This window comes from Pipistrellus hanaki (genome assembly GCF_964339955.1).
Source record: "Pipistrellus hanaki genome assembly, chromosome: 2".
NCBI classification, from domain to species: Eukaryota; Metazoa; Chordata; class Mammalia; order Chiroptera; family Vespertilionidae; genus Pipistrellus; species Pipistrellus hanaki.
Genome location: NC_140504.1, coordinates 183,318,645 through 183,337,810, shown reverse-complemented (window position 1 = coordinate 183,337,810; position 19,166 = coordinate 183,318,645). Strand labels below are relative to the sequence as shown.

Genomic DNA, 19,166 nt, shown 5'->3' with positions numbered 1-19,166 from the left:
ATGTCATATCATTCATAAATAAACTTGACTCGCAAATGGCTCTCAAGAGAGAGAATCATGATATCTTTTCCGTTTAGTTGTATTTTTCATATCATACTTAGTACTATAGCACAGCGGACAGGAAGAAAAGCCAGGGAAAATAACATTTAAATTCTCAATTAAAAATAAAACATGGGGATACATTTTATACACAATTAAAGAACCTTTATCACTGGCTTTAAGATTTTTGTTTATGCTTTCATCATCCTCTTCTTTAAAATCAAACCAATAAAATAGAGTTTTTAAAAAGGGTAAGGATATTTTTAAATAAGAAAAAAAAAATAAAAGGGTAAGGAAAAGTAAAAAAAAAAAAATTATTTTGAGTGTTTAGTATCTATGATATAGATTTCAGCTACAGCCAGTGTGTTTACTTGTAGGATAGCATATTTAAATGCATTTCATCAAAATAAGAGGCTTTATTGATATGTAATGCTCAGTACATAAAAGTAAATCAGTATTTGCTAAATTAAATGATCCCCAAGGAAAAAATATTTTTTATAGTATTTGATGTAATAATTTATGTTTTTATTCAGCAAACATTTATTGAGTGCCAAATTCATGCCAGGCACTATGCCAGAAGTGAAAACACAAGGTTGAAATAGTGGAAACCAGCACATAAATTGTTTCAATTCAGTGTAGTAAATACCGTGACTAAAGAGAGCACAGGGTACTGCATAAGAAGATGGGGTTCTTGCCGAGACCGGTTTGGCTCAATGGATAGAGCGTCGGCTTGGGGACTGAAGGGTCCCGGGTTCGATTCCGGTCAAGGGCATGTACCTTGGTTGCGGGCACATCCCCAGTAGGGGGTGTGCAAGAGGCAGCTGATCGATGACTCTCTCTCATCGACGTTTCTAACTCTCTATCTCTCTCCCTTCCTCTCTGTACAAAATAAAAAAAATAAATAAATAAATGAAATTTATTATTAAAAAAAAAAAAGATGGGGTTCTTGAGTTGAAAATACACTAAATAACCTATTAAATAGGTTACCAGGCATTAATTAAGTTTGGAGTGCATTTGACAAAATTATTCTAGTAGAGTGGAAAAAGAGCTCTGATTTACAATAGCTAAGATTTGGAAACAGCCTAAGTGCCCATCAGCAAAAGAGTGGGTTAGAAAACTGTGGTACATCTACATAATGGAATACTACACTACTATATAAAAGAAGGAATTTTTACCATTTGCAACAGCATGGATGGACCTGGAGAGCATTATCCTAAGCGAAATTAGTCAGTCAGAGAAAGATAAATATCACATGATCTCACCCATTTGTGGAATATAATGAACAGCATAAACTGATGAACAAAAACAGAACCAGAATCATAGAAGCATCGAATAGACTGTCCAACTTTCGGGGGCGGGAGGGGGAGAAGGGGATAAAAAAAAACAACCAAAGGACTTCTATGCATGCATATGAGCATAACCAATGGACACAGATGGGGAGTGGAGACGGGTGGAAGGAAGGGAGGGCATGTGCTAGGGGTTGGGGGCAGCTGGGGAGAGGTCAGTGGAGGAGAAAGGAGACTTATGTAATACATTAAGCGATAAGAAAAAGAGCTGGGGCTTAGTCTCCATTGCTGCCCAGCCTCTTTACAGCAATGTGACCTTAAGCAAGTAACTTCTTTTTTGAGGTTCAGTTTCTTCTATCAATAAAATGATGACAATATTACGAGGATGTAGTGAAAATATTATAGTGTTATAAAAGGATTTTGAAAACCATAAGGCCCTTGAATTAAAATAAATGATCCCCAAGGGATATAGAGGTATAATAATATAAGATGATATTAATATAAGTAAGTTATACATGTCACTTGGAGAAATGACATAGAATTTAAATAATGATTGCTTGATTTAAAATATATCATAGTAACTATAAGGAAACCGAAAATTTTGAAACTTTTAAAATCTAGATTTTTGTCTTTAGTCTCACAGTCTCAGTAGAGTGAGATAAAATATATATGATCATTATGGTTTTTTCCCCCCTAGACTGACATCTACAGATACCATTCCTAAAAGCAAATTTCTTGCACTGGGATCCAAATTTCGATACAGTGGCCGAACTCAAGCTCAAACCAGACAAGCTAGTGCTCTGATTGACAGGCCAGCCCCACACTTCGAGCGTACAGCAAGCAAACGAGCATCCCGGAGCCTTGATGGAGGTTTGTGTTGAATTTTGGTGATTTCCTATGAATCTAACTCTTTAGGGAGGGATGAAGTTACCTATGAGAGAACCAAATTAAAGAATGTCATTGGTAAAATGAAATGGATCTCACTAATTATCTAAGTCAGTGGAATCATCTTAAGAAAAGAAAAACTGAGGTTCAGAGAGAGTAGTAACTAGATCAAAGTTCCACTGATAGTAGGAGATTGAACACAACTAGAATTAGAATTCAGAACCTCTACTGCAGAGTGAAACTTAATATAGTGTATTAAACTAAAGCCTTCTTGAATGTTTTTGTTTGATTCTCACCCGAAAATATGTTTCTGTTGATTTTTCTCTTTTTTTTTAAAAAATATATTTTATTGATTTTTTTTACAGAGAGGAAGGGAGAGGGATAGAGAGCTAGAAACATCGACGAGAGAGAAACATCGACCAGCTGCCTCCTGCACACCCCCCACCGGGGATGTGCCCGCAACCAATGTACATGCCCCTGACCGGAATCGAACCTGGGACCTTCCAGTCCACAGACCAACGCTCTACTACTGAGCCAAACCGGTTTCGGCTGATTTTTCTCTTTTTAGAGAGGGGGGAAGAGAGGGAGAGATATCAATTGGTTGTTTCCCGTATGCACTCCGTCTGGGGATTGAACCCACAACCTAGGCATGTGCTCTGACCAGGAAGGGAACCTACAACCTTTCAGGGTATAGGACAATGCTCTAACGAACTGAACCACCAGCCCAGATCTCTCTTGAATGTTTTTAAATAGTTATTTTTTTCAACAGGAAAAGAGTCTGCCTCATTAGAGCAATCAGTTAATTATTTTAGATCATTTGTCATGTGGCAATTATATACAGAAAAAGCAGTCCTATTACAGGAATCTCCAAATTTTGTTTAAATAAAATAGGGAGAAAATAAGTAAGTTTCGTGATTGTGTATTCTAACTGAAGATCTGTCTGAATCTTTCTAAGTATCAAGGATTTGAGAGCATTACTGAAATGAAGTATCAAGCCATATTCAGTTCTTTATGCCACTAAGAAAAGGTGGCTAATAAATAAAAGTTCAGAAGTCAGAAACCAAAGTAGAGTATTGTTATATGGGTGCTCAGAGCATCTGTTTCTCTAGCTGAAGAAGTAAAACTGATTCATATCCCAGTTTACACAAGAGTGGTAAGTCACAAGGATAGCTAATAAAGACAAGGATCTTTCAACTTATATTTTTGTTGCCCTTTTTGCTTTTCAAGCCATTTCCATATATTCCTATTTAGTACCAATAAGCATTTAGCAATTCTTGTTTTGCTCATGAGGAAACTAGGGCACAAAAAAGTTATATAACTTGCTAGGGTCACACAACCAGGAAGTTCATCCATTCTGCGAGTAGTGGTTGCAGTGATTCTTGCCAGGGGAATACATTCCTATCATTTTTTGGAGCTTTAAAACAAATCCCCAAGCCTGACCCTTAGATGTCTCATCTGTCTATGGTGGACCTGGACAAAAGTCCTTTTTAAGATCCACAGCTAATTCATGTGGAGTCCCTCTGGTAATGGAACCACTGATCCATTGCATATCTATTGTGTCTGTACTATACTAGCAGAAGCTGTGCTGGTAAGTTACAGAGCTAGAACTAAAATTTAAGTCTCTTTTTACTCAATATGATGGTTTTGAGTTTTACTCTTTACTGCTATAATATAGAATTGTCTAAGTTTCTGTTGTCACAGGGGAGGAATATAATACGTACTGGAATTAATGGGTTCATAAGATTATCACAACCAGCACTCCAGAAATGGGAAATAATTGAATTTTTCAGGTTAAGTGCTCTCTACAGATGCATCAAGGTCTTGTATTAGTTAACAAATTAATTCATTAAACTGAAGAGCCAAAGCATCTTAAAAAGTATTCACTACCTACAACACCATGAATATACTAAAAATCATTGAATTATGCACACTACCTGGGTGCTTTGTATGTTATGTGAATTATATCTCAACGACCCCAGTCACTGCCATGATTCTCTGTTCTGCTCCATAATTTGTAGAAGTCTTATTGAGAAGAGGAAAGAAATTGGTCTCTCCAGGGCTCCCAGGCTATATTTTTCACTTGAATTGCATATCCATGTATACATAATTAATTTTTGCTCCATATGCTCTTGAAATACTAACCCATAACAAAAGAAATACAAAGACTTAGGTATGACATTAAAAGTTATTAATAGTTAGGGTTTATAAAGTATTTTTATAGCCATTGAATATGCTTTCCCTGGCTATTCTGTGGAGTTAATATCTTCCCCATTTTACTAATGATGCAACTGTCTACCTCTATTTCAACTGCCAGTTTCCACACTTTTACCTACTTTTCCACATGCAGTACAGATTGCCAAGGCTAGGCCTGCTGAAGACATAAATCGTTTGGCTCTGCAATATTAGTATTGGATTAAAACCAAACGCAAGTGGCAAAATAACACATGGTGAAAGCATGGGCTCTGTTTCTGTGATGCCAGTCAGAGTTGAATTAATTCTTTGAGAGGAGGTGTGAATACACATGTATAATGATACTTCAACACAACTGTGTGCAAAATATTTTGTCACATTCCCCTGTGTTGTTAGAATTGTCTACCATCTGCCATTCTTGCATTGACTGGCTTAGAGCGCACATGAGAAGCAGGGACTTTAACAGGACAGAATTTTCATCGAAAGATAAAGTATGTTATTATATTTCTGCTGTTATACCAGGTGTCCTCTGAGGAATGATTTCTTGCACTGGAGATCATTATAGGGTTATGAGCATTTCTTTCTTGGTGTTGTCTATATGAAGTAGTTGTGAATTTTAATTTTTTATCCATTCTGATTTATAGAATTTTTTTTGTTTTACCTAATCCTTACTGTTTATAAGTCTAAATCTATCAGAAGTTAAGTTCCGTATACCCCATTTAAGAAGGCAGAAACATGTGTAGCACAAATTGTAAAGGTTTTCATGCAAAATAATTTAAAAGTCTCAGTTCATGGAAGGATGAATTGTTATCAGAGATATTAAATCATGTAGAAACACACTGAAATCCTAGACACTGTTAGGTAAGTGAGGTTTTACTACAAAGTGTATAATGTTTTATTTTAGTCTATTTGGAAAAAGGAAGATAAAAATCATAAGAGTATAAATGATTGCTTTGAAATAATCAATCTGAAACTTAGCTGTCAAATAATCAAAACTAAAACTCTGAAAAGATCAAGCTTTGAATATTCTCTCTAAAAGGTTAGTTAACCTCAGCAACCTTAGCCTGTACACTCTGTATGCCAGTACCTCCTTCCACTTCTCTTCCCAGTTTTAACAACCAAAAATGTCTCCAGACATTGCCATGTGTTCTGTGGGAGGCATAAATTACTCCTGATTGAGAACTAATGGCTTAAATACATTAGAGAATAGGAGTTATAATACAAATTGATAAGACTCAAGGAGATGACGGGACAGAACTCAAAAGGTTGGAGGATATTTCTGGTGGTTTTTTTTCTGTTTGTTTTGTGTGTGTTTTTTAAGGACTAACAGCCAAAAATTTTGAATTTGTATTATTTTAATCACATGACTTATTAAAAAGGAAAGTGTTTTGTTCCAAGATTTACCCTTAAACAAGGATCAAAAGCATACATGTCTTAAAAGATCCATTTATCAAGTTATTTTGTAATCATTCCGAGGAAGCTTCATAGAAGAAATCAAGCTTATTGCTTTTTTTCTAGAATATATTTTTAGGTTCCTGAAATTACCTATAAGTAAATAGATCTTTATTTGTTTTTTTAAAAAAAACATTTTTATTGATTTCAGAGAGGAAAGGGGAAGGAGAGAGAGAAACATCAGTGATGAGAGAATTATTGATTAGCTGCCTCCTGCTCATGTCCCCTATTGGGGATTGAGCTTGCAACCCGGGCATGTGCTCCCACTGGGAATTGAACCATGACCTTCTTGTTCATAGATTAATGCTCAACCACTGAGCAATACCAGCCAGGCCATAGATCTTTATTCCAAAGAGGCTTCATGGAAGAAATAAGATTTGGTTAAGCTCCTTCTTTCCCTACATAAACTGCATTAGTGGTTCTTGAAACAAACAGATTACTAGGTTACACAATCTTGGTAACTTTAATAAAATGAGCTTTCAATTTCTTTTCTTATTTTGATGTCAGCACCTCCACCCTGACTCCTGTTATGGAACATGATCGCCTGTACATTTTAGTTTTTCTCATTGCCATCAATTACCTGGCCAAGCAGTACTATTGATTTATTTTTGTATCTCCTGTGTGATAGTTCACTGGACACTGTAGCACTCATATGGTCACCTGGTGACTTTGAAGTGGCACAGTGACTCTTGCCTTCATTTATTCTCTTTTCCTTTTCTCACGTAATAGCGGCTGTCGATTCAACAGACCGAAGTCCTCGGCCCACTTCTGCACCAGCCATTGCTCAGAGTCAGGTCACAGAAGGCAGTGTGCCAGGTGCACCTGCCAAAAAAACACAGAAGGAAACAGTGAAGGTTGAAGAGAAAAAGGAAGAAGTGCCACCTGAGCAAGCTGAGCCAGAGGCCACAGAAGTGTGGAAGGTATGTCGTAAGTTCACGTATCTGGCAACTTAACTTTCCAAGTTGACCAGGAAGGTTTTCAACGCATTAATTCTTATAGAATCCTAACAAAGTTATTCTCCTTTGCTCTTTCTTCGAGAAAATATCCCATGAACCTGTAAAATGTTTTCATAGAATTATGTCATAAAGACTGTGAGCTATTCCGAAGTTTTCACATGCCCCAACCTTAACTCAGCTTTATTTAAATAATAATAATAATAATAATAATAATAATGATAATGATGATGATAGTGTTTATAAAGCATGGAAGCACTGTGATCATCTGCTTTTAAAAATGTTTTACTCATCCAAAAGAATATCCGTATTCCTTTTTAAGAGTAAGCGTAGTGTGATAAAAATACAATTTGATTTCCCTAAGTTGGATACATGTGCAGCATAGTCAGAGAATATAAAGGTATTACATAAATTGCATCTATGTGGTTGTTGCTTTCCAAAAAGGGGAAGATCCAGTATGTGGGAGAGGTTATGCTACTGAGTTAATTATAGTTTTGAATTGATTGTACCCTTAGTCACCAAACCATATTGAAAAATTACCAATTTAATTAGCAGATATTCCAGGAGTAACAGTAACTGGACTGATCTTTTATGTGTTGATAAGTGGTGATGGAGTTGAGGTACTAGTTCAGATTTATTGATGTAAATACAAGTCTCTCTTTTGACAACAGAAATTAATAGACTCAGTCTTTATAAGAAAAATGATGTCTTTATATGTCTGTTTAGAAATTTAAAACCACATAAGACCTGAGTAAGTGCTCTCACTTTGGCAGATGGATTAATTCTGTACTTTTGGAATCAGTTCAACATCTAGTTTATCTGTAGAGCAGCAGGCAAGTTGGCTCTGTGTTGATGGTATTAAAAAGAAACTGTCCAATACCACATGCAGTTTTTACTGTCCTTTGCGACCAACTTGAGTCCGCAGAGAAAACAAAAAACGTTTGATTGACTGATGGGTGTTTGCATTTTTGTACCAGCCAAATGTGCATGACATCAGCCATCCAGTTCAATGTCAACAGTGCCTTTTTCATGTTAGGCTGCCCAGTGTAAAGTTAGGATGTCTTACCTGGCACTTCTGTTATACTAACTGGAAAATGTTGGATTACTGGAGTTGGCAAGGAAATCTTTTTGATTGACAAAGATTCCTTTGCCTATAAGCTGACACAAGTATCTTCAAGAAAGGTTCCCTTTGCTCTTGAGACCTCAGCAGAGTAGAGAGATTGCTTTCTGGTATATGGTCCCCATTTAAGTGCCTCAGAGTGATCTTCTTGCCAATTAATTCTGTATATTATTGTTTTGAGATACTTGTGTTGAGATTAGACTGAAAACTACCTGTTATAGCCACCTATTACTATAATATAGTACAGAATTGAGAGTGACTCTGAGTTGATTTTATTTGCAGCAGTTCAAAAATAACTATGGAATTGCCTTGAGTCATATTTTTTTACTTGGGCCATATTTTTTATATAAAACAATAACAGTAATAAACTAGTCTTGTAGCAGTGTAAATTTCACTAGCTAACACTAATTTGGTGCCAGATAGAACTCTTTGGCATCTTGAGTCATTTGACAAGATCTGTTTTGCAGATGTGTACCTCTTGTCTTTTAAGGTCCTCTGTGGGGGCATACACAGAACTACTGCTGCTACCTGGCCTCCATTCTTAGACTGAAGTAGAGGCTCTCAATTTCTGCTGTTGGATTGCTAGGAACCCAAAGCAAAAATATCATTATTCATTTACAAGTAATTGAAGCTTTACAAAATAATTAAAAATTACCATTTGCTAGACATTCACAAGTCTATGAAAACATCATTTCCACTTTATCATAAAAAAACTTAAACTCAGAAAGGTGAAATAACTTGCTAATGGCCACATAGCCAGTATACTGGGATTCAGAATAGAACTGACCCAAATTGTTAATTACCCTTGGTAGTTAAAAGTGCTATTATGGATATGTTTCTGATTTGACAGAGTCACAAGGTTTGGTGTTATCTTATGTTCTTCAGTCAGTGCTAGAGAAAAATAGCACAATGACATTGTACACTGAAGTTATGCTGCCAAGTGTGACTAAAAATAAACCCTCTGATCGATTTGGTTCTTTAAAGAACTTAATGATGCAAAGTGACTGAGTTAACCCTTAATAAAAACAGTTTTCTAATTTTGAGATATCCAGTGCATTAGGCATTGCTCACTTTATTATGCTTTCTCTTAATAGTCTGTCTAGTGTTTATTTATTTATACTTACTCCATTTGGGGTATATTAAATGACTATTACTAAAGGAATTTCAAAGCTAGGCAGGAGGCCTTAGTTATTCTCTTCCTAGTATTAAAGATGAATCTTACCCATCATCAAACACATGGGCTCCAACTGCCTAGAGAGGTGATTACAGAATGTTGAATACTGCACCTGAGCCCTGTGTGTGCTCATTTATAAATCAGCCTTAGTAATAAGTGCATGGATCAGTAACAGTTTGGATTAAGTTTATTTTGTTGTTTTGTTGTCTAAAAACTCGGGAGTAAAACTGTCTCCTTAAATATATTGGCCAATTAACAAAATGTCTTATATTTACCTGCTTGGTGTTATATATGTGCTTTAACTGCAAAGATTTTCTTTTTGTTTCTAACTACCATGTATGTCATACATTGATATCTTTGTTTGTAAATTTGTTTTTAAATGTTATTTAAGGTACCTCTAGATCTTTAAAAAGCAAAACAAAAAACATATGGCTTTTTTAAGCCTAATTATTTTTAATATGTACTTTTTTATAAATAAGTATAAATTGTTCATCAGTAAAATAATTACCTTAATTTTCTTTTTTGGTCACTTGGCTGTCCATATTACCTCTTCAGCCTTGGAAATGTGAACTAACAGATTGCCCTGGAGAGTAATGACCTTCTCCCTCCCCGCCAAAGGCTTCACCATGATGATTACATATCAGCTTATTTTACAACCAGCTTACAGATGTGGCTTTTTTTTTTTTTTAAAAACAATGCTATTCATAGGAACCAACTAACCTAAAATGTTTTTAACCACTTTATTTCTCAAATGTAGGGGGAAAAAACCCACATCGAGGTCACAGTACCCACCTCAAATGGTGACCAAACACAGGTTTGTGCCAGTAGGCCACTTGTTCCTTTCCCCCTCCCTCCTCAACTTTTATTTCTCCCCAACTCCCCTCCTTAAAAAAATTAAATTAAGGTTCCAACTAACTTTAATGAGCCAATATTTTATCATTTTTATTTCTTTTTTTAATAATGGCAAAACAGAAGCTTGCAGAAAAAACTGAAGATCTGATAAGAATGAGGAAGGTTAGCCATTTTTCACTTTCACAAAACTACATTAGCATCACCCATGCTGACTTTCATAGTGCATTAAAAAGACAGTGATCCATTCTTTTCATTGATTTCTTTTAATCAGAAATTACTTTCAAGTAGAGATAGATGTATATATATATTCATATATGCACACGCACAATACAAAAGACATTATAATCCTATACTATAATTTAAAAATTTCATTAAATTTTACAGTATAAAAATATCTTTTGAGACACAGTAAAGTAATTAGTAAAGGCCAAACTTATCCTTTATTATACTTTATAAAAATATTTCACAGTGGCTCCATATTCTTAAAATCATTGACAATATTTTATACATATTTATTATGGAAACCATCATAGCATTTCCCTGTACTGTTAATAACTGGGCCTGACTGCTCAGTGCCTCTTTCTTCCCAATTATAGAGTGAGATGAATTAGTTTCTACTGACTACAATATTGAATGATCATATATAAAATGCCCATAGATCTTTCTTATGAAAAGTATTAGAGATGTACATACTGCATTATGACTATGTATGAAATATCAAAAAATTAAATAATGTTTTTAAAAATATACTTCTTTATTGATTTCAGAGAGGAAAGGTGAAGAAGAGAGAGATAGGAACATCAATGATGAGAGAGAATCATTGATGGCTGCCTCCTGCACACCCCCTATTGGGGGTCAAGTCCGCAACCCAGGCATATGCCCTTGGCCGGAATCGAACCTGGGACCCTTCAGTCCACAGGCCAGTACTCCATCCATTGAGCCAAATAGGCTAGGGCTAAATAATGTTTTAAAGTATTTATCTACTCCAGAGATACAGGAAGGAACATGGAGTTTTAAAGCTTCTTAAAATCATGTGTTAAGATAACCCCTCAAACAACTCAATTTCAAAAATGAACCTAAAACATCTTATAATATAAGAAGCCAATGAAGCCAGGAGCACTGTCTGTTTAAATAACATCATTACATTCTTCCATCGTTCATGAACAAGGTCATCCATTTCCCAGTGGTAATGGTGTTCTCTGTGTGTCCTTGTGGTTCTGTGACCATTTCATGTTGGCTTTGCTGCGCTGTGGACATATAATTTTAAACAATTTTTGGTTTGCCAATTTGCAGTTTTTCCCCCGCAAGAACAATGTTTTAATTTTTTATGCTTTTCTGTTTTCCCCCTCTTTCATTTTCACAGAAAAAGAGAGAGAGACTAGATGGTGAAAACATTTATATCAGACATAGCAATTTAATGTTGGAGGTTTGTATGAACTTGAAGCTTATTTCATTTGGTTGCCTGTAACCTGCATTCTTTGCTGATGCCCCTTTCTTCTTTCTGTGCTGCGTTTGGTTTTGCATGCCATTGCATGGGAGAACTTTAGGTTTAAAATGCTTTTGCATGTTGGTAAACACGAAGATATGTAACCGTCTCACCTGATTCTTTTTAGTTTCCATCTCTCATGCTTATCTAAAAAATATATGATTGGGACTTCCTTTGCCTCTTGTGGTTCCATTGTTTTACCCACTTTTAGAAAATTCTGCATCTCTGTTAAAAAAAATTCATTGAATTTTCGAAGAGTATAAAACTACTACATGTCCCAAGCATCATTTTTTTTATGTTCTGAAATGAGTTTGGGAAAGTAAGAGAAATGACCACAATTTAGAACGGGCTTAAAATTTTGGAGATACCAGAAAATTATGGAAGGACAGTCAGAGGGAAAGAAAAATAAGACACGGAAAAGAAAGAAGGGAGTCTAGAATTTAATGAGTAGTTAGTATGACCTAAGATGGTTTAATCATAAAAACAGTTATGTGGGTATGAGATTTGTATTTTAAAGATGAGAACATTGAGGCTTAGAGAAATTAAGTAATTTCCCTATAGTCATAGAACTGGTAAATTGGTAAAGCTAGGGTTTGAGGTAGGGCCTGTCTAACTCGATTACACTACTTTTCCCCCTACTAAGAAATAGCAACATACCGTCGACTATAGCAATGGTAAGGTCATTTTCCCAATACAGTCAACATTGGTGAGAATTTTATCAGAGTTATGTTGCATACTTCATCTAGTTTTGGGCTCCATATTGGATAAGGATACAAAGTTAATTATAAGATTTGGGGAACTCTGATAAAAAATTAAGGAAATTAATTATTCTGTGTGGAGAAAAAACTGAGGCTATGTTAGTTTACACATCAAAAAACTCATGTAGGGAGGGGGGAAAAATAAAAAAATAAAAATAAAACTTATATAAAAGTTGATGACCAAATTATTTTACAACTTAACAGGGTGAAAAGAAACAACCACCAACTCTGATATCAGGGATTTAACTTAGCTGTAAAGGAAATATAAATATACAGGAAGATGATGAACATGGTTTCAGCCTTCAGAAAGCTTACAGGATGAGGAAGTGGAGAGCAGAGAAAAAAATAAGTAAACAAATAGTAATAAAATGGTTACACATTGTTATTAAAACGAAGGAAATAAACCATATCTGTGCTAATAAAAGGATCTACTGTGAATAAGATGGATAGGAAAGTTCTCTCTCTGAAGAGAACATTTTAGCTGAGACCTGAAAGATGAACATATATTAAATGTGGTCAATAATTAATCTGAAAGATTAAAGAAACTTTTTAGGATAGACTCCTGATTTAATGGTCTCTAATAATTAAGCTCATCTTATTCTTTGTCAAAACTTAAATTTTGAGTGTCTGCTAAGTATAAGGTAGTTTAATGAAAGTAGCACAAGTTATGGCCAGCCTTCATTGATCATGTACTATGTAGTGGGCACAATATCAAGTGCTCTACATACATTTACCTCATGTAGCATGAGGTTTTCCAAGGCTAGACCCTAGGATATTTCAAGCATGGCAACTAGATCTCTTTGCTTTAGCCCATAACTGAAACTAGACCTGAATGGTTCCTCTTCTGAGATTAGGAAAAATAACTAATATCAGTTGATCTCCTTGAACTCAGCAATAGAACGTCTCCTAATTCCAAACATGCCGATTTCTTGGCTTCCTCTTAACTGGAACCTGCAGTACCAATCATATATTTGTCATTTGTTTCATGAGGTGTGTTATGGCTTCTGAGACTCATAAAGTCCCTGTGTGTGGTGTGTTTTTCCCCAGCATTTCATTGACAGCCATGAGAGGGGATTTCTAATAAGTGTGTGTTTGAAAATTAAAACTACTAACTACCTTTTGAGAATATTTTATATTTAATAAAATGTTTGGTTTGATTGCTGCTAAAATTAAAATATGATAGGCATCAAAAAGTGTCTAACCTGAAAACGGCTGAAGTAATTTGGCTAACCATCACTCTCTAGTTATTGTAAAAGTTTGGGTGGTTTTTTTTTCTTCTTCTAAGGAAATTCTCTCAAGTTATCTGTCACTCTAGCAGTTTGGTGTTTTTTTTTTAAGCATCCCTCCTCCCTCTACTCCTACCCCACCCCCACTAATGCTTTGTTCTGGCACAAATAAGGTCGGGTTAATTTTTAGATGTACCACCTCCTCCTCCTCCATCTCCCAGAGGGAACCTGAAGCAAGTGTCCGTGACAAATTCTATTTGGAGCAAGTCCCTTTGAGCTCTTAATTTTACTCTGTGCCCCTACAGGCTTCCAACAGAGCAAGCTAAGAAGGATGGAGAAAGCTCCCTCAGAAGCTACTGATGTTATTGAAACATTTATTTTCTCAGGTTCCAAGCCAGAGAAAAGCTAGGCAAGAAGAGTAACAATCTCATGTGTTAAAACCTAGAGAGTCATGGTTTTACCTTAGCGTATCTTGCTCATTTATATTTTGCTCCATTCATTCTTTTAACTCTCTCCAAAATGTTAAGTTGTTCTTGGCCCAAGCAGATTTAATTTCCAGTCGGCAGCTGGGTCACAGGTCCTTACATGACTGGTGGGTCTCAGATACTCAGCCTACTACAGAGTCTTTGACTGAGCTTGTTCATGCCTTTTCTTTAGCTAGTAAACATGTTTTTCTTGCTCTCACATAGAACAAAAGTGCAAACTGTTGTTTCCCCATAGTGCAGCCCATGTTCATGAGCTGTACTGACACTTCATCCCAGAAAGCAAGAGGTACTCTTATGGGGGAGCTACAGGATTGCCCTTTTGGGGTTAGTTTTCTCTTTGAATGACCTCAAATCAAATATACATGGTTCATTCTTGCAAAAATAAAGAGCATAGACTACTAACTGAACTCTCTGAATGAATATCTCCAGAATCTGATTCTTTTTTCCTAAGCTATTTTTGTTATTTTCCCTTTGACGTTGCATTTGAAAAATATCTAATTTAGTTGAAGCCTAAATTGCTGCAGAAAAAAAACTTTTAAAACAAATTTCTATTTCAATGAGTTCCAATTTTTTTTCCAAATGAGGCTGTTCCCCACAAGAGTAAAAAAAAAAAAAATCCCAAAATTCACATAGCGTATTAGGAGATATATTTAGTGTTATGCTTTTCTTGGATACAGAGCTGCCTTGATATTATATATAACAAACACAGAACTTTCAGCAGTCATCAAGTGACGGGCTCCCACATATTTTGATCTCAAGTATAAATCTTTTGAGTTTTTTCAGAGAAGTAATTTGGACAAAGAACATTTGAGTTTTTGTATGGAAGTTGTAATTTCTCAGGTTATTTCTATCCAAATCTCCCTTTTGAAAGTTGTTATATACCTCCCATTACATAAACCTAAATCTCATTATTACAAGCTTTACTAACCTTAGTTTTGATAATTTCTCACTGGAATATGCCTTCTAAGTGCCTACCCCTAGTTGTCCAGTATATGTATCTGTTGGGACAGCTGAGGTATTTTAAATAGCCAAGGAAGTATATAAATTATTTTATGAACTCTTGTTAAATCACTCCCAATTTATTGATGTGTAGTATAAGAAGGCCACTATTTTTAAAAATATATATTTTATTGATTTTTTTACTGAGAGGAAGTGAGAGGGATAGAGAGTTAGAAACATCGATAAATCATCGATCAGCTGCCTCTTGCACACCCTCTGCTGGGGATGTGCCTGCAACCAAGGTACATGCCCTTGACCGGAATCGAACCCAGGACGTTTCAGTCCGCAGGCCGACGCTCTATCCACTGAGCCAAACCGGTTTCGGCAAGGCCCCTACTTTTAATTGTACTAAGGCAGCGGTCAGCCAACTGCGGCTCACGAGCCACATGCAGCTCTTTGGCCCCTTGAGTGTGGCTCCGCGTTAGAACCACTTCTTCAAAATAGACTCGCCCAGGCCAAAAACCAACTGCTGCGCATGGCCACGACGTTTTAATCGCACTGTTCGCGCGCGCCCGCACGTAGTATTTCATGGAAGAGCCACACTCAAGGGGCCAGAGAGCTGCATGTGGCTCGTGAGCCGCAGTTTGCTGACCACTGTACTAAGGATGAAGTGAAGCTGTTAGAGGCTGAAAAGCAGAGGCCTTTGAGTTTGTATGAATAGTACTGGCAAAGAAAAAAAGCCATTATGTGACATATACCCCTGAGTAAATAGTCAGAGATAGTAACCACTTGCTCTGGAGGCTTGAGCCTGGAATTTCAGTAACTTTTTTTTTTTTTTAAATCTTAGAGCCAATCACTTTCTCACAGAGGGATAGTCTTTTTCTTTTAATTATAGTTGATATACAATATTATATTAGTTTCAGGTGTATAACATAGAGAATCAACATTTATATATTAGTAATAAATTCTTATATCAAGAATGGACTATTCTTGTTAACTAAAAACCAACAACAGCCACTAAATAATAGGGAAGCAAAACTACCTCTAGGTAAAAATAGAGAATATTATACAGTTGCAACTCACCAATGCAAGGCAGCCAGCGATGGAAACTGAATCTTTCACCATGTCCTTCACTGAACAGTTTCTCCTTGTCTATTGCTATCTCCATCCTGCCTGAGCTGAGCCTAAATCAGTTTATATCAAGCTGAGGCTAATTGAGTTGTGGGGTTACCTTCTTGGGATGAGGAGTTGGAGATCTAGCACTGTGTCATAATTGGAAGAGAGTTGTAAAATTGAGTTTCTAATGGCTCATATAACCGCTAAGAGCTATGGGGTTTTGATGCTTCACTGCTTCCAAGAAAAGCACCTTGTTGGGGGGAAAAAAGAAAAGGCAAGCAATTATGCCGTGTTGTATATTTACAATTTGAATGCAATTTATGGGTTAGTTATATCTATCCCTGGGTGTGGTGTGTTTTCTACCAGTGCCCATACGCTGTGATGGGCTTCCCTTGTATGTTTTTTTTTCTCTGAGTACTTATTGTTTTGCATCTTTGCCCTTCCAACTATAGGATTTAGACAAAAGTCAAGAAGAGATAAAAAAACATCATGCCAGCATCAGTGAACTGAAAAAGAACTTCATGGAATCTGTACCTGAACCACGGCCTAGTGAGTGGGATAAACGCTTATCCACTCACTCCCCGTTCCGAACACTTAACATCAATGGCCAAATCCCGACAGGAGAAGGAGTGAGTACTTTATTCATGTGACCAATTATGAGAATTAGTGAAATAATTTTTTATATTCATATTCTGTAACTGAGAGAAAGTTTAGAGCTGAAGTTTAGCTTTGGTATCTCACAAGTTCATTACAGCTTTTAAGTCATTCATAATCAAACACTTGTTAATTTTTAAGTAATTTGGACTACCCAGTCTAATTAAGGGAGCCACTTAGAGCTACCAGTAGATGATTAGGGTCTGAGAACTCTCTCTGTAGTTGCATATGTGTTTACAAATTGACCATAAGCCAATGGAACTTTATGTTCAAACTGTGCCTTCAGGGACTAGAGAGTACACTAAATTTAGGAAGGTCAAATTTAGAAAGGAATAAGCATTCTTTAAAAACTTTATTTGAACATTTGAATAACTTAGAAATGTCTGGAATGGTTGGCCACAATTATATAATAAACCTAGGAGGCCCCTAAGCCAGCGAATGCAGAATACCAAGTATCAAATGATTGTATTTCGATTTTAGAAAAACTGTTGATGATTTATTTTATTTTTATGAGAAACATCAAACTTTTAATACACTGCTTTATAACATAGTCACAATTAGAAGAACCAGAGATATTTTCTAGGAGCTATTCTTTTTCTGTTATTGTTGTCATTCCTATTGTAGAAATTCTAGACCCAAATAAATGAATCTGTGTAATGAAAATGTCTAAAAGTTACCTTGAGAATATTCAAAAATTCTTTACTTAATCTTTAGCCTGCGGGGCTACTATTTATAAAATAGTCACAATGACTTGCTGAGTGACTGTAATGATTTTTAAATTACACGCTTGTTTCCACCCCTTCCCCCAAAGCAATAGCAATTCTAGTTAAGAAAGGTAAAGTGGTAAGATATGTACACATATAACACCTTAATAAAAAATGAAAAGAAAAAAAGGTAAAGTAATATTTTAATAATTTTTAAAAAATTCTTTTATATTCAGAATTTAGGATAAACTGTCCAACTTACTTAGTTTCTGGAACTGGAGAAGATAGTAAAAGTTGGTTTACAAAGGATACTTTCTATATTTCTCAAAATGTGATTAAAATTGGCTAGTGATTTTTCTAAATGGAGTCAAACCAGTTTCACTGAGTAAGGGTGGAGAAATCCTGAACATGGGCAGCTTAGTAGAGTTACCAGGATGTAGGATGCAGTTCCTATTCACTGTCTTCTTGGCCTCCATGCCCTGATATACATGGACATAGTTTGGTATTCTAAATCTAGCAAATGTCCTCTGAACTGACTTTTTTCTCGTGGACAAGATGCTTTTCTATCTTGCCTGGTAACTGCATATTTTCTAGAAGTTTTCTTTTTGACTTTGTGCAAATAATAAAAGATGCTCAACTACTTTGGAAAAAGTAAACCATATTCTCTTGGATGAGGTTTGGTAAATTTGAATCAGTCTCCATTTCCAGAAAGTATCTTATACCTTAATAGAAGCCCTTCAGAAACCATCTCAGGACTGGTTTGGGGAATGGCTATGTCATTCTGTAGACTTTAAAGAAGTAACTCTTTATAAATTAAATTACATAATTGGGGATAGTTGTGAAACTTTAGCTCTATGTTTGTATATATTATCCATCTAAACGAATAATGGAATAAATAAGAACTGTACTGTGATAACCTTTTATATAGGATGACTCCATTTTCTGGCATATCTTACCTTTTCTATAATAATTAGGACAATATTTCTGTTCTCTGGGGATACCTCTTCCACCTTTGACAGCATTGTTGTTGCATTGCAAAGCAACTGAATTTTTATAATTTGTGTATGACCAGGTGAAGAAAACCTCTATCCTTCCCTCGGAAAGAAAGGTTGGTGGGCCAGAGGTAAAGCTGCTGTTACTCGTGCTTCTCAATCACAATTTGCTCTTGTCATGGCACTAAGCAGATAATGCCCCAGAACTGAACAGCAGCTGCTGAGTAATTTTTTTTTCTTTTGGCTATACTAGTAAATTCACACCCACCACCTTTTGACCTAACACATAACACTTCCACTGCTGCACCTTTTGCAGCTTTCAAATTGCTTATGTTGGCGCATGGCTGTTGAAAAGCTGCATGCAGATGTAAATATGTATTCAGAGAGAAAATGAATTTAATTGTACCCTATTCTTTTTATGTTGTCTTTCTTCTCCCTTTGTTTTCTGTTAAAAATCATTATTATAATTTTGCATCCTTTCTTTTCCTTTTTTCTTCTTTTGCTGACCAGTCCCCCAGCTACTTTCTCCCTGATACGTATCGCTTAGGGGTGTGCAAAGAACCAGTGTCGCCCTTCCAAACTGATCCGAGGAGGCTGGCTCAACTGAGAGAACTTAGAGCCAAGTTCTTCCTTTCATAGAGAACATCTATTTTGACTGGATGGCAGAGTACAGAGATCTGGGCAGTGGGGTGGGGGTGTTTGAGAAAAACTTAACAATTGGACAATTGTAAAAAACAAACAAACAAACTTTCCTTAAAAGTATCAAAAGTATTTGCCTAATGTGATGTCTAAACCTTCGTGGTGGTCATTATTATTTATTTTTAATCATAATTTTAAGAGAGAGGGGAAGGTAGT

At 35.9% G+C, this 19,166-nt stretch overlaps 1 protein-coding gene across 22 annotated transcripts in view; it reads left to right on the top strand.

Annotated features, from left to right (window-relative positions):
- Window positions 1-19,166, top strand: part of EPB41 (erythrocyte membrane protein band 4.1) — a 156,845-nt gene that overhangs the window by 100,680 nt on the left and 36,999 nt on the right. For 5 of the 22 annotated variants that reach the window (XM_084874845.1, XM_084874855.1, XM_084874854.1 and 2 more), the window contains exons 11-16: window positions 2,023-2,195; window positions 6,582-6,772; window positions 9,857-9,913; window positions 11,315-11,377; window positions 16,414-16,590; window positions 18,392-18,442. In XM_084874845.1, the coding sequence (XP_084730971.1) occupies window positions 2,023-2,195; window positions 6,582-6,772; window positions 9,857-9,913; window positions 11,315-11,377; window positions 16,414-16,590; window positions 18,392-18,442 (712 nt within the window). Of the gene's footprint in view, window positions 1-2,022; window positions 2,196-6,581; window positions 6,773-9,856; window positions 9,914-10,071; window positions 10,114-11,314; window positions 11,378-16,413; window positions 16,591-18,391; window positions 18,443-18,821; window positions 18,966-19,166 lie in introns of those variants that run through there. The other 17 variants (XM_084874844.1, XM_084874837.1, XM_084874851.1 and 14 more) reach the window with 9 other exon arrangements.